A 14,871-nucleotide genomic window follows, 5' to 3' on the forward strand; every position below is an offset into this window, starting at 1 on the left:
GATGGTGGTGGGGGGTGGGGCAACATTGAGATTAGTAACATCAGAAAGCCAGCGCCACACTTAGGCTAGAAGGACAGATGGAGGAGCTGGTGGGGTCATCTGGAGGAGTCGGGGGTCATAGTGGGCCTGTCTGTTGAGAGCTGGATCACAGAGGCAATCCAGATGCTTCTTTTCACTTGATGCAGAGTGGGAAGGGAGAAATACTGTGGTCTTCCTCTTCTTCTCCCTCTCCAATCTCTTCCCAGTGTCTTCCATTGGCAAATTCAATCAGAAGCCAGTGGACACGGATGTTTATGGAACTGTATGTAGCCTGTGGTCAAACTGCCTGTGATGCAGAGCAGAGCAGGGGAAGGGAACAGAGGGGATCTGAGAAAAACAGGCCATGACCAGGCATAATGACCATTGGAGTCCCTTCAAGTCCACAAAAAACAGGACAGTGCAAAGTATGCCGGCCCTGGTGAGGTAGGCAGTCCTGGATTTGAATCCTGGCTCTGTCCTTTAGTAGCTCTCTGGCCTTAGGCAAATCACTTACCTACCCTGAGCTTTGGTTTCTTCATCTATGAAAGGAGGCAAGAAAAACTGTATCGCACAGGGTCATTGTAAGGTTTAAATAAAATAATATTTAGCTATAATGCAACAGTCAGCATTCAACAATTGGTTTTCTTTTATTCAAGAATTTATTATTTTTAACACAAAGAACATTGGATATTTGGCCAAGGTCATCAAGCTTCTCTATTTTGAAAGATGAAAAGAGGGCAGAGGAGTCTTTTCTTTTGGAAGCTCTGCCTGGCATGGGGGTAGGTGATAAACTGTCCAATAGTGATTCAGGGAGATGATGTTAGAAACATTGAAAATATCATGCATGACCAAGTCATCCATTCCACAAACATTTGTGAATACTCATACTTTCTGGAAATGATTTAGACATAGTCTCCACCTTGGAAGAAATGTTAATCCATCAGGAATGACAGAGAGTCATTTTTTGCAAACACTTAAATAAAAACATGATTTTATTTAAGCTTTGTGACAATGGTGTGCAGCAGAGAGTCCACAAGATAAATCTCAGTGCATGATGGTATGGGAATCGAAGTTTGCAGAGGAGGGAGCCATGGGCTATCTCTGCCTAGGGGAGTGGGAGAAGGCTTCAGTGAGGAGGTGGTATTTAAGTTGCGTTTTGAAGGATGAGTGGGAGCTTGCCAGCTGTAGAAGTGTTTGCAAAAATGAAGAGTCACAAAAGGGCACAGGTATTGAGGAACGATGAGCTAATCACATGGGTGGGGCCTTACGGCATCAGTGGTTGAAGTGGTATAGGAATAGGCGGAAGATGTAGCTAGACAAGGAGAGAAAGCCAGTGTGTGAAGAGCCTGATGTAAGAAGCTAATGACTTCATTTTGTGGGGAATAAGAAGTCAGGAGAGACTTTTAGATTAGGGAGTCACCCACCACTTCTAACCTAGAATTTTACTAAGTGACACATCTTCCCAGACTATCTTACGGCCTCAGTCAAAGGGCTGATGCATGCAATTCTATAAAGCAGGGGCCAGGTGCACATCTCACAAGACATTAGGAAGTATGAATCAGAAAAATGAGCACAAGCATTTTCCCTTAATATTATATTCAGGATGGAAAAAGTCATTAACTTATCCTGCAGATGCTGAAAGGCTCAAGGTAAATATTTAAAATGTTCTCCCTCTCATTTCCACAGAGCCAAGAACATCAGAGGTGGGATGATGATGCTTGTGGCTATGAGACAGGATTTCAAGGATCCTGATGAAATGTCTGCTGGCCTGAATCTGTCTGAATGCTGAAAAGGACTTTGTGTTACTCTAACTAAAGGAAAACACAAAATGATGATAATATAGCCCTTTATGCTTTTCAGAACCCTTTCACATAACATGATTTTATTTAAGCTTTGTGACAATGGTGTGCAGCAGATAGGGCTAAGAGCACAGTCAGTCTCATTTTAGAGATGAAGAAATGGAGGTCTGAGAGTTTCATGCCTTCCCCAAGGTCCAAGAAGTTATTCCCACAGCTGCAACTGGGTTGTAGACATGCTGCCAGCACCTTCCCCAAACCCAAGGGAGTGCTCTACCTACCTGTTGCCTTCCATATGCCAGAATGGCTTCTTTGAGGTCTTGAAGTGTGTACAGTTCAAGATCCAGCTTCCTCCAGTGACCTTTGGGGCGGTAGGGCCCTTTTCCCCTCTCTTTGTGTGTCCATGCTGGAATGGCTAAACCTTCTGAGTAGAGGATCAGGGCACCCTTTCTAGTGCTGAAAGTTTTAGGGAGAAAGAGGCTCCAGTAGTGCTGGTTGGTATTGTCCTCATCTTGAGGTTTGCTGGCAAGAACATAGTCTTCTGGGGACTTCCAGTTCAAGTAATCCTGCAATGAAAAGCAGCCGCCTTGACAGGGCCACTGTGGAAGATCTTTCTACAGCAAATACTGCTGGTGGAAGGCTGGTGTGCTGGTTCACACCTGTAATCCCAGCACTTTGGGAGGCCAAGGCAGGCAGATAACCTGAAGTCAGGGGTTTGAGACCAGGCTGACCAACATGGAGAAACCCTGTCTCTACTAAAAATACAAAATTAGCCAGCGTGGTGGCACATTCCTGTAATCCCAGGTGCTTGGGAGGCTGAGGCAGGAGAATTGCTTGAACTCGGGAGGTAGAGGTTGTGGTGAGCCAAGATCGTGCCACTGCACTCCAGTCTGGGCAACAAGAGTGAAACTCTGCCTCAAAAAACAAAAACAAAAAAAAACAAAACTATTTTTTCCACCAAAAGAAATATTGCTGGTGGAAAGCCTTTGGCATTTTTTTAGTTACTGATTTTCTCTTAATTGTTCCCATGGTGTTATGGAACACAATTGCTCTTCTTAGCAACTGCCTTTTCTCTTCACATTTCAAAATTAGTAGAGAACCCAGAGCATGGTTCTATTTCACTCCATCCAACTTTCAGGAGAGTCATTTATGGCTGGAGGATTAACTCAGCTAGAGTGTAGGTTACAGGCCAGTTTCCTGGTATGCAAGTAAGCAGTCAGAATTATTAAGGGCAGCAGATAACTTTGAAATTAGACCTGGACTAGCTGGCAGTTTAAATAGGAGCATTCCAAGACCCCACCACTTCAACTGTACACAGCGAGAATTTCTATACATTCCAGATGCTATGTAACATTACCTAATTTGGCTATTTGGGGGCTTATAAAGTGGTTACATATCTTGTAGGTAAGAAAATGCCACTGCCCATACAGGTCCTTTGAAACTTAATATGCCTTTTAACACAGCAAAGGCCAAATATCATGACCAACTACTATGACAATGGAAATCTCTGTATGACCCCCAAACTTGCAAAGTATCCCCAATAGATTTCTTATTCCTGGCAGGAATAAGAAATAAAGTCCAGTACAACAAGGGAATTTTGCCACTTCTTTAAAATCTAACATGAGATTTTTTTTGGCCTATATTAAATATGAGTCCTGTGGGTTGAATTCCAGAAAGTTCAAGGAAGCCATTGAAATAGCACAAACACACACAGCATTTTAACCACAGAGCATGACTTCCAAAAACCAAACAACCATCAGTTTGCCTAGAACCCAGGTGCAAATTCTGGTCTTGCACCAAACCATCCAAATTCCAGAGACTCTGGAATTCCTTTGGTCCAAGCAAAGGCAGATACAAGGAGAAAGACGAGGGTCCCAGTGGCAATCTTGGTGTGTCAGGAAAACGACATTATTTTGAGTTTCATGGAGGAGGAAGGAAGATCTTCCAGTGACCCCTGCCACCTCACTAACAACACACACCAAGACACACATGGTTTACCTCCCAAGTGGAAAAATAGAGCATTTCTCTCCCACCCCCCAAAATGTGCCTTTTTTCAGCTGTAAGACTCACCTCTGGTTCAAAGTAGACTTCTAACTTCTGTTTGTCCTGGCCCAGCTTCCCGAGGCCCCGGCTCAGGAGGGAGAGCGTGAACATGTTAAACTCTGACCACCCCTTCTCAAGGGCAGTTCATCTTGGTTTTGAAGGCTGAAATCTGGTCACACCTCAAGATTTCCAGAGCTCACAGCAAGCCCAAGAAGACCACAAACACTGGACCTTTTATGAAATACATTTTTCCTTCTCGCAGCAGCTTCTTAATAACAACCAACCACACAGTTTAGACACTGCGTGTCTTTGTGGAGCAAAAAATAAACCACATAGCCGGACTCCTCAAGCCCTGGATTTTCTACACTCTGGGCAACCTGTCTCTTGCTTCGCCTGAGCTCTTGTTGTCACTGGGTCCCGGTTGCTCTGTTACCAGCCTTGTGCATCTACGGATCTCAGCCACAGCACCATCCTTCTCCTCTGAGCGGTGGTTGTTTCCTGGTTGCTATGGCAGCACAGGGAAATGAAGTCCCTTAGACTAGCTCAGGCAAGGCAGAGACGGGTGCCGGGTGCAGTGTGCATTCGCCGGGGATGGGGTTGGGGTCAAATGGACACTGAAGGGACCAGGCTCAGGTTGCAAGTCCCGGTTGCACGGGGTGGGGGCTGTGTTGGGGTACTTTTTCTGTTATTCTCATCTTGCTTTTAGAGAGCATCTTCCCCTCTCTCCTGATATGTGAGCCTCTTGCTGTCAACTAACCATTAACAGAGCCAGGGTGTCATCTAGGTCACCTGAAACCACCTGTGACTTTTTCCTTGCTGAGAGCTCCAGCATCCCCTGGATGGGGAGTTTTGACCTGCTCCGTTTCCGACCTGGGCCGGTTCACCCCTCCTTAGGCAAGCTGGTGGCCCCCCGCTCCCTGGAGGTCACCATTTTGATGCCGAACTTAGTGCGGACACCCGATCGGCATAGCGCATTGCAGCCCAGAACTCCTGGGCTCAAGCGATCCTCCAGCCTCAGCCTCCCGAGTGGCTGGGACTACAGGCACGCGCCACCGCGCCAGGCGCTCAGGTCTCTTTGACAGTGACATTGTGACGAGCACAGGACAGGAGAGAAGAGGCTCAGGAAACAAAAAGATCCCTTTGCTGGGGATCTAGGGACCTGCTCAAGCCTGGGCAAGCAAACTGCGTTTCAGCGTTCAGCCGAACTACCCTGGCCGTCTTGTGAAAGTGCCCCCTGCTGGCCAGTGTGAAGAAGCACAACGGGCTACAAGCCCACTTAGCTTTTTGATCTTCCTATGTGGCACCTTCCACTCCCCCTCCTACCTTCCCCACTTCCAACCAAGCTTAAGTCTCCTGAGAAAGAAATAGAGGTTATGTTGCAAAATAAGATAGGGTTTATTATGGGGAATCAGGACAGTGAATGAGTGAATGCAGAGGCTCCAAACTGAATATAATCAAAACCACAATGAGATACCACTTCACACCTACTAAGATGGCTATTATTAAAAACAAAACAAAAGAAAAAAACAAAAAACAGAAAATAACAAGTATTGGTGAGGATATGGGGAAATTGAAAACCTTGTGCATTGCTGTTGGAAATGCAAAATGACATAGCCTCTGCAGAAAATGGTATGGCAGTTTCTAAGAAAATTAAACAGAATTACCTTACCATCCAGTAATTCCACTTCTGGGTCTATGTACCCAAAGGAAGTGAAAGCAGGGTCTCAAAGGGATATTTGTATACTCATATGTAGAGCAAAATTGTTTATAAGTGCCAAAAGGTGGAAGTAACCCATGTCTATCGACAGATGAATGAATCAACAAAATGTACCAGGTGCATACAAGGCAGTATTATTCAGCCTTAAAAAGGAAGGAAATTCAGACACAGGCTACAACATGCATAAACTTTGAAGACATTACACTAAACAAAATAAACCAATCATGAAACAACAAACATTGTGTGATTTCACTTATGTGAGGTACTTATGTGAGTGGTCAGATTTGTAGAGACAGAAAGTAGATGGTGATTGCCAGGGCTGGCGGGGAGTTGAGAATGGAACATCAGTGTGTAATGGGTACAGAATTTCTGTATGAGGAGATGAAAAGCTTCTGGAGATGGATTCACAACAATATGAATGTACTTAACGTCAGTGAACTGTAAACTTAAAAATGGTAAAATGGTAAATTTGAGCCGATGCAGGTGGCACACACCTATAATCCTAGCTATTCTGGAGGCTGAGGCAAGAAGATCCCTTGGGCCCAGGAGTTTGTGATCAGCCTGAGCATCATTGTGAGACTTCATCTCTAAAATAAAAGTAAATTTATATTACATATATTTTACCACAATTAAAACTTTTTTTGGCTGGTTGTGGTGGCTCACACCTGGAATCCCAGCACTTTGGGAGGCCACGGCAGGCGGATCACTTGAGGTCAGGAGTTCGAGAACAGCCTGCCCAACATGGTGAAACTCCGTCTCTATTAAAAACACAAAAATTAGCCAAGCCTGATGGCATGCACCTGTAATCTCAACTGCTTGGGAGGCTGAGGCACAAAAATTGCTTGAACCTGGGAGGCGGAGTTTGCAGCGAGTGGAGATGGCACCACTACACTCTGGCCTGGGCAATAGAGTGAGACTCAGCCTCAAAAAAACATGTTTTTAAAAAATATTGTACAGCAAAAAATAAAAAAGAAAACATTGAATTCAGCACTTCATAATCCGAAAGCCGATTGGTCAGCATTACCATGGAGTGACCTTCTCACGGCAGGTGAGACAAAATTCGAGAAATCCAGGGTTCCAAATAGTTTCTGGGGTCTTAGCCTCCAGTTGCTCCCTCCCTTCCCCTTCCCTATCCCTTTGAAGTGCAAAAAGGGCCCTTAAACAAAACTTTGTTGAGAGATTACTATATCCCAGACATGATCCCTGGACTCAAGGTGGTGCTGATACCTGAAATATGATGTGACAGTTGTGTTAATGGAGGTCGAGTGAAGTAGGTGCTCTAGGAAGAGAGGTGAAGGTGTGAGCATGGGGGAGGTGGGGAATGGATGGTGGCAGGCACTGTGGAAGTAGGTGCTCTAGGAAGAGAGGTGAAGGTATGGGCATGGGGGAGGTGGGGAATGGATGGTGGCAGGCACTGTGGAAGGCCACTAAGATGAGGAAGCTTAGAGGTGGGCCTTGGAAAACAGCAGTTTGCTAAGAAGATGTGAGAAGATGGTTAGGAGGGAAGATCAAAGCGGATATTGCAGGAGGCAGGGACAAGGAAGTTTGAGGTCTCTGGGGAAGGGGTGACTTCTCTGTTGTGATCAAAACTGCAAGTCAGCTGGGAGCAGTGGCTCACACCTGTAATCCCAGCACTTTGGGAGGCTGAGCGGGTGGATTACCTGAGGTCAGGAGTTCGCGACTAGCCTGGCCAACATGGTGAGACACGCCACCCCCCCAACCCCCGTCTCTACTAAAAATACCAAATTAGCTGGGTATGGTGGTGCATGCCTGTAACCCCAGCTACTCAGGAGAATTGCTTGAGCCCAGGAGGTGGAGGTTGCAGTGAGCTGAGATTGTGCCATTGCATTCCAGCCTGGATGACAAGAATGAAACTTCATCTCAAAACAAAAACAAAAACAAAAAAAACTGGGCTCAGCATGGTAGCTCATGCCTGTAATCCCAGCACTTTGGGAGGCCGAGGTGGGTGGATCACAAGGTCATGAGTTCGAGACCAGCCTGGCCAATATGGTGAAACCCCATTTCTACTAAAAATACAAAAATTAGCCAGCTGTGATGGTGGGCGCCTGTAGTCCCTGTAACTCGGGAGGCTGAGGCAGGAGCATCACTTGAACCTGGGAGGTGGTGGTTGTAGTGAGCTGAGCCGAGATTGTGCCATTGTCCTCTAGACTGGGCAACAGAGACTCTGTCTCAAAAAAAAAAAAAGAAAAAAGAAAAGAAAAAAGAAAAACTGCATGTGGACAGAGGTCAGCTGGCCAAGGCCATGAGGGCTGCATACACCCTGCTGAAGCATTTTGGATTTTATTCTTCAGGTAGGTTTTTTGTTGTGGTTTTGTTTTGTTTTTTAGAGGCAGGGTCTCACTATGTTGCCCAGGACGGTCTCAAACTTCTGGGCTTAAGCGATCCTCTTGCCTCAGCTTCCCAAATAGAAACCACATGAAACAGAAAATAGACGCTAGTTAATGGCCACTTCCCCGGCACATTCAGGAATGCATCCCTTGTTTCAAAGTGCTTGGAGTGAATGAATGTCACTCTGGAGAAGCGGCCTATGTGATACTGTCAGAACCTTTATCCCTCTTTAAAAGGGAGTGTAATAGTGTTTTCTAATATTGTATTCATCTTTAGGGGAAATCTATAAGGAGACTCCTTGGTGTTGCCCTTGTTACCTTGGGATTACAGGCGTGAGTCACTGGCGTCCCCAGGTAGGTTATATTAAAGCACGGGGATGGGAGGGGTGGGGGGTGATGTGATTCCATCTGGGTTTTAGGAAGATAACTCTGAGGAACTTATAAAGGATAAATAGAAGGAGGAATCCTTATCTCATCAACCTCTGGGCAAACTTTCAAGACTTGCAACCCAGGTCAGTCTTCTCTTGGATATGAATGAACTTGGTCAAATAGGTCAGGAAAATCACCAGCTAGGTGGTCTTTGAGTAAGATAGAAGGGGAAACTTTACATCAGCTGCAAAGAAAGATAAATCTTGCCATTTTGAAAATGCCATTGCTCAAGCAAGAGAAAAGTAGCACCAGAGGGACTTAATAGAGCCCTTGGGACCTGAATGAGAACCACTATCGTTAGCTGAGGGATGACACCAAGTTTCTCCAGTGGAAATTCTTTCTCTGAACTCACCTGACTTTGAAATGCTAACTCATCCATACATAGTGAACCAGGGCCCCAAGACGTGCTCTTTCTGAGTCTAGGTTGGGAGAGCATCTCACCTAGGAAAATGCCTAGGAGTCCATCTGGCCCTCCCAAGGCTGTGACAAGGCTTCCAGGTCTCTGTGGGGCCACCGCAGGAATCTGTAAGCAGCCAGACCGCAGCCTAAAGTGGGCCTCTACTAAACCAATGTGTTTACATCTATGCTGTTTAATATGGACAATGAACAGATCCACAGATCAATTAATAGTCATTTAAAAGCATTTACTCAGTCCCGACAACAGTTTATAGAAAGTGCATTTAGAAAGCAATCCGGATTATTGCTATTCTGAAGAGCTTGGGGATCCCAGATGAAAGGGCCTTGTAACTGGAAAGTATTTATAACTCAAGAAGAACCCTCCACACCCATGTTATACAACACCAACACCATCTCCTGGCACGCCTGACCTGTCAGCCTATGCAGCATGTCTGTTTGAATTACACTGTAACTTCTATAGGGTGGAGACCTTGTTTTTATGGTTTGTAAAGCATCATGAATAACCATGGCACTCTGTAAATAAATAGAAACCACATGAAACAAAAAATATATGTATTTCAATGGCCACCTCCCCAGCACATTCAGGAATGTATCCCTTGTTCTAAAGTGCTCAGAGTGAATGAAGTCCTAGGAGTCCATGTGGCCCTCCCAAGGCTGTTTGCATAATAATATGAGATGCATAATTGTCTTTGAGCCAGTATGAAAAATATGGAAAAGAAAAGAATTGGATCAAAGCCTGTTTTACTGGTTGGTAGTTAGCTATAGTACAAAGCTCAGACCCATAGGTTAAAGGTACTGGAGTGGCCTATGTGATAGATACTGTCAGAATCTTTATCCCTCTTTAAAAGGAAGTGTGATAGTGTTTTCTAGTATTTTATTTTTCTTTAGGGGCACTCTACAAAGAGAGTCCTTGGCGTTGCTTTTATCAACAAAAGAGTAAAGATTGTGCACAGAGAGATGAAATGATTTGCATAAAGCCATATAGAGCAAACCAGAGGTAAAATGGGACCTTGTCCAGATTTGGTTCCAATTTCAGCCTGTTGTTCATCCTATAATACTTCTGCAACAGAGTAGTAGCAGTTCTTCATAAGAAGCCCCATCGTGGCTCTCAGAGCACAGCTATGACTTTGGTCCCCACTACCGCTTTAGCCATGAAGCTGGTGACTGGGCCCTGGACCTCTGGTCTGGCTGCCATGACTGCTTCTGAGCACTCAGATCTCCCCAGCCCTGCTTCTCTTAACTTCACTTTGTAAATCTAGTTGCAAGGGAGTCTAGAAAATAAAGTTTTCAGCTTTCTAGTTCTTCCACCAGAGGGTATATAGAATAAAGATTGATAGAGCCAACTACAGTTATCTACCATAAGCACCAAAGACAAGTTGTATGAGAAAGTCAACACAACAGACTTCTCAAAATGTGGGGTGTGAGGTTGGGCTCAGTGACTCATGCCTGTAATCACACCACTTTGGGAGGCTGAGGTGGGCAGATCACTTCAACTCAGGAGTTCAGGACCAGTCTAGGCAACATCGCAAAATCCCTCTGCCTATATAAAACATAAAAAATTAGCCAGTCTGTCTATAAAAAGTACAAAAATTAGCTGGATATGATGGCACATGCCTGTAGTTCCAGCTACTCTGGAGGCTGAAGTGGGAAGATTGCTTCAGCCCAGGAGGTAGAGGCTGCAGTAAGCTGTGATCGCACCACTGCACTCCAGTCTGGGAGATATGGCAAGATCTTGTCTCAAAAAAAAAAAAACAACAACAAAAAACAGGGCCATGTATATGCAAGCAGCAATGCCTTAAATGATTAAGGCTCTTTCCATTTGCTGTGTTTTATGCCCCAACTAGACTTCTAGACTTTAAGTTTTTGGAAGGTAGCAACTATATCTTACAATTTTTTTTTTTTGAGACGGAGTTTCACTCTTGTTACCCAGGCTGGAGTGCAATGACGCGATCTCGGCTCACCGCAACCTCCGCCTCCTGGGTTCAGGCAATTCTCCTGCCTCAGCCTCCCGAGTAGCTGGGATTACAGGCACGCGTCACCATGCCCAGCTAATTTTTTGTATTTTTAGTAGAGACGGGGTTTCACCATGTTGACCAGGATGGTCTCGATCTCTTGACCTCGTGATCCACCCACCTCAGCCTCCCAAAGTGCTGGGATTACAGGCGTGAGCCACCGCACCTGGCCCCAGTTTTTTTTTTGTTTTAGAGACAGGGTCTTGCTTTGTCACCCAGGCCGACTGCAGTGCTGCAGTCCTTGACCTCTGGAGCTCAGGCAGTCCTCCTATCTCAGCCTTCTGAATAGCTGGGGCTACAGGCATACACCACTATGCCTGGCTAATTTTTTATTTTTTTTTAGAATGCAGTCTCACTATGTTGCCCTGTCTGGTCTCAAACTCCTAGACTCAAGTGGTCCTCCTGACTCAGCCTCCCAAAGTGCTGGGATTACAGGTGTGAGCCACTGTGCCTGGCCAATACCTTAAAATTCTTAATACTCCCCATAACATAGCACCCCTTGCATTATAGCAGCAGCTGATTATTTGTCATTTTGCTTTTTAACATGCCCAAAGAGATGCCTAACTGTCTTTGACCCAGTATGAAAAATATAGAAAAGAAGAGAATTGGGTCAAAGCCTGTTTTAGTAGTTGGTAGTTTGCTGTAGTACAAAGCTCAGACCCATAGGTTAAAGGTGCTGACCAACTCAAGGCTTAGTATACAAAGGCTGAAAGGGCCTTAACACAATCTGCGTGGAAGATGGAACCATCTGAACTTGTTAGAAGTACAGACTTGCTAAGGATAAGATACTTGGCTTATTCAGAGACTTTGGCTAATTTCTTATGTGGCCCAGGCCAGATTTGAAAGAAGAAAATGCAAAAGGCAATAAAGAATACTCTGGAATCCTAGCAAGAGAGAGAGAGTGTCAGCCTTGGATCCCTGCTTCCTTTCTCTCCTTAGCTATAAATTATGGCTGCGTGGCCTGTCTAGTTCAGAGGGAAGGGACTAGGGATCTCTTTATTTTAGATCTTTCTGAAGGGTTTGCTTTGGGAATCTAAAATATTTAGTTATGCCTTTGCTCAGGGCTTATTTTATTAGTAGGAGCACTCACTGTAATTGCAAGCTTTTAAATTTATGGTGGAGAGATAGTGAGTCGGTAGAAGAAGTAGAAACCACACATTCTTGGTTCTTTCATAACATGGGGAAAATCAATCACTACCTGGCTAGCAGGTCAGTTACTGTGGGCAAAAGTAACAAACCTCCATAGGAACAAACTTGTGGTGGTTGACAGGAGCAGGGATGATTTAATTCTAAGGGGAAGGTCTCAGAGCAGATGTTATTCATTGAGACTGCATGGATTCTGATAATTTAATACCATTGAACATTAGAGTAATAATATATAATAATAACATAATAATGTTTTATCTGTGTTGTTTGGTGGTGGGTACATTTTTCTTTTGATTTTCACTAAATACTGTTACAGTGATGTTTACATAATTAACAAATGAAATGATTTGTGTCAAGCACTGAGTATTGTGCCAGGCGTATAGTACATGCTCAATAAATAGAAACATATATATATATATATATATATATATATATATATATATATATATATACATTTTTTTTTTGAGATGGAGTCTTGCTCTGTCACCAGGCTGGAATGCAGTGGTGTGATCTCAGCTTACTGCAACTTCTGCCTCCCAGGTTCAAGCCATTCTCCTGCCTCAGCCTCCCAAGTAGCTGAGACTACAGGCATGTGCCACCACGCCCAGCTAATTTTTGTATTTTTAGTAGAGAGGGGTTTCACCATGTTGGCCAGGATGGTCTTGATCTCTTGACCTCGTGATCTGCCTGCCTCAGCCTCCCAAAGTGCTGGGATTACAGGCATGAGCCCGCACGCCCGGCCAAAAATATTGTTTAATGAATACTTCCATCTCATGATTCAGAATATGCAGAATCCCCCACTTTTTGCACACAGTAGTGAGGTTTGGTTTTATTTTAGAGATGGGGGGTCACGCTATGTTGCCCAGGCTGGTCTTGAATTCCTGGGTCCAAGTGATCCTCCCACCCCAGCTTCTCTAGTAGCTGGAGCTACAGACATGTGCCACTGTGCCCAGCTCAGTAGTGAGGTTTTGCTGCACAAATGGATGCTCTGAAAGTAATTTCCTCACAACAGGAAATCTAATATATATAGAAAGTCACTAGACTGCAGAACCAGACGCTTCTCTGTCAACTGGCTTCCAGCTCATTATTTTAACTTTATGATGAGAATAATTTTTATGTTTTCTGATTATCACAGAGTAAAAACTGTGAACCCTATGCTGGTCATTTTAGAGAAACGTTAATTTGATGCATAAAATATGTATCTTTGTAGGGACATATCAACACCCAAGGTATACACAAATTCTCTTCCCACTGTTTGCTCACATCAGTGAGATTTTGATGTTCAAATTTATGACTCCACCCTTAGCCCCAGGAGGGGAGCGGCCAGGGAGCTGCAACTGACAGTGTGTGGAAGAGGAAGGGGTGTCAGGGAGCCTGGGTGCTGGGAGAACCTTCTCCTCAAGGCCCACACATTGCTGGAGTTCACTGTGTGAACTGAGGGGCCCCTGACCCACAGGTAACCTCATTGTCTGTTTTTCAACCTTTATAGTTTCCTTTTGGAAAGCATTCACATCTTCCTGAGAACTGAGATAAGATGCTAGTGCCTTTGCAGAGATGGAATTAATCAGGCTGTGCAGGAATGGAGCCCAGAGTGGATGCCGGGAGTGGGGATTGACTGAGGAGGGAGAGGAAGAAGAGGGACAGGTTGGAGGAGTCCTGGGAGGTAGGTTGGGAGGCCCACCCACAGCAGCTTTGCCCACTCCCCCATTTTCCCAGCCAGCCGGGCTGTGCCCACACTCCTCCAGCCAACGATCTGAACCTGAGGCATAGGCGGCCAATCTCCAGCTGGCCCTAGGAGGCTCTGAAGTACACATTTAGGGAAGAGGGGAAGCATTTCCTCCTTATCTCATAGAGCAGACCCACCTGGGGCAACAGTGTCCCATCTCCAAAGGCTAAGAGACCACATACAACTCAACCACAAGTTGAGAGGAGTCACTAGTGTTCTAACGTGTATGATGAGACATGAGCAGTGCCCTCTGCAGAGTCTCATCCTCCTCACCAGCCCTCACTCGTGCCCACCTCTTATGCCAATCCACTCTAAAGCAGGTGTCCAGGGGAGCTGTTAGTCAAGCAGGGAGAACAACTTTTTTCTTTCTTTCTTTTTTTTTTTTTTTTGAGATGGAGTTTTGCTCTTGTTGCCCAGGCTGGAGTGCAATGGTGTGATCTTGGCTCACCGCAACCTCTGCCTCCTGGGTTCAAGTGCTTCTTCTGCCTCAGTCTCTTGATTAGCTGGGATTACAGGCAATCACCACCATACCTGGATAATTTTTTTTTTTTTTTTTTTTTTTTTTTTTTAGTAGAGATAGGGTTTCTCCATGTTGGTCAGGCTGGTCTTGAACTCCTGACCTCAGGTGATCCACCCGCCTTGGCCTCCCAAAGTGCTAGGATTACAGGCGTGAGCCACCGCACCCAGCCCAGCTTTGAAATGGTAACTTCCAGTGGGAGATACCGACAGGAGGGGTGGCTTGGCTTTTCCAGATTTTACCATATTCCTTCTCTTGACTCACTGTCTAGACATAGTTAGGTGCACAAAGGGTTAACAGGCCCTGTAGGACTCAGCTGCCAAGTACACTTAATGCTCAGTCCAGCACTCCCGGCTTGTATTCTTACGCTGCTGGAGTGGCCTGTTCATGGCATCTGGTTCCCTGGCAACAGCTTTCATTGGCTCAATCAAAGCCCTTTCTTCTTAAGAAAGCTCCTACTGAGACGCCCACCACCACTATGAATCACCATCTTAACTCAGTGTTTAGGATGCAGCTGGTATGAAAACTGCATTAGTAGATGGGGAAAGAGAAAGCCATGGCCAGGTTGAGTCCACCTGTCTTGCATGAACCTTGCACTGGTTTTCTACTGGGCCAGTTGGAAATTACCTGCTTTTCCACTGGGACAGAGGGAGAGGCTGGACCAGAAAGTTTCCCAGAGCTGGAGTTCTTTGTTCGGCAGAA

The 14,871-nt window shown here is 45.2% G+C and overlaps 1 protein-coding gene across 1 annotated transcript in view; it reads right to left on the reverse strand.

Moving 5' to 3' along the window:
* The window catches only part of KIAA2012 (KIAA2012 ortholog), a 133,963-nt gene extending 129,754 nt beyond the window's left edge, over window positions 1-4,209 (reverse strand). The window contains exons 1-2 of the mRNA XM_064373159.1: window positions 3,885-4,209; window positions 2,096-2,380 (exon numbers count right to left, since the gene is read on the reverse strand). Coding sequence (XP_064229229.1) covers window positions 2,096-2,380; window positions 3,885-3,968 — 369 coding nt within the window. The 5' untranslated portion in view covers window positions 3,969-4,209. The remainder of the gene's footprint in view (window positions 1-2,095; window positions 2,381-3,884) is intronic.
* Between the last annotated feature and the right edge of the window lie 10,662 nt (window positions 4,210-14,871).

Source organism: Aotus nancymaae, unplaced genomic scaffold (assembly GCF_030222135.1).
Source record: "Aotus nancymaae isolate 86718 unplaced genomic scaffold, 86718_ANA_hifiasm-v0.15.2.pri h1tg000008l, whole genome shotgun sequence".
Taxonomy (NCBI): domain Eukaryota; kingdom Metazoa; phylum Chordata; class Mammalia; order Primates; family Aotidae; genus Aotus; species Aotus nancymaae.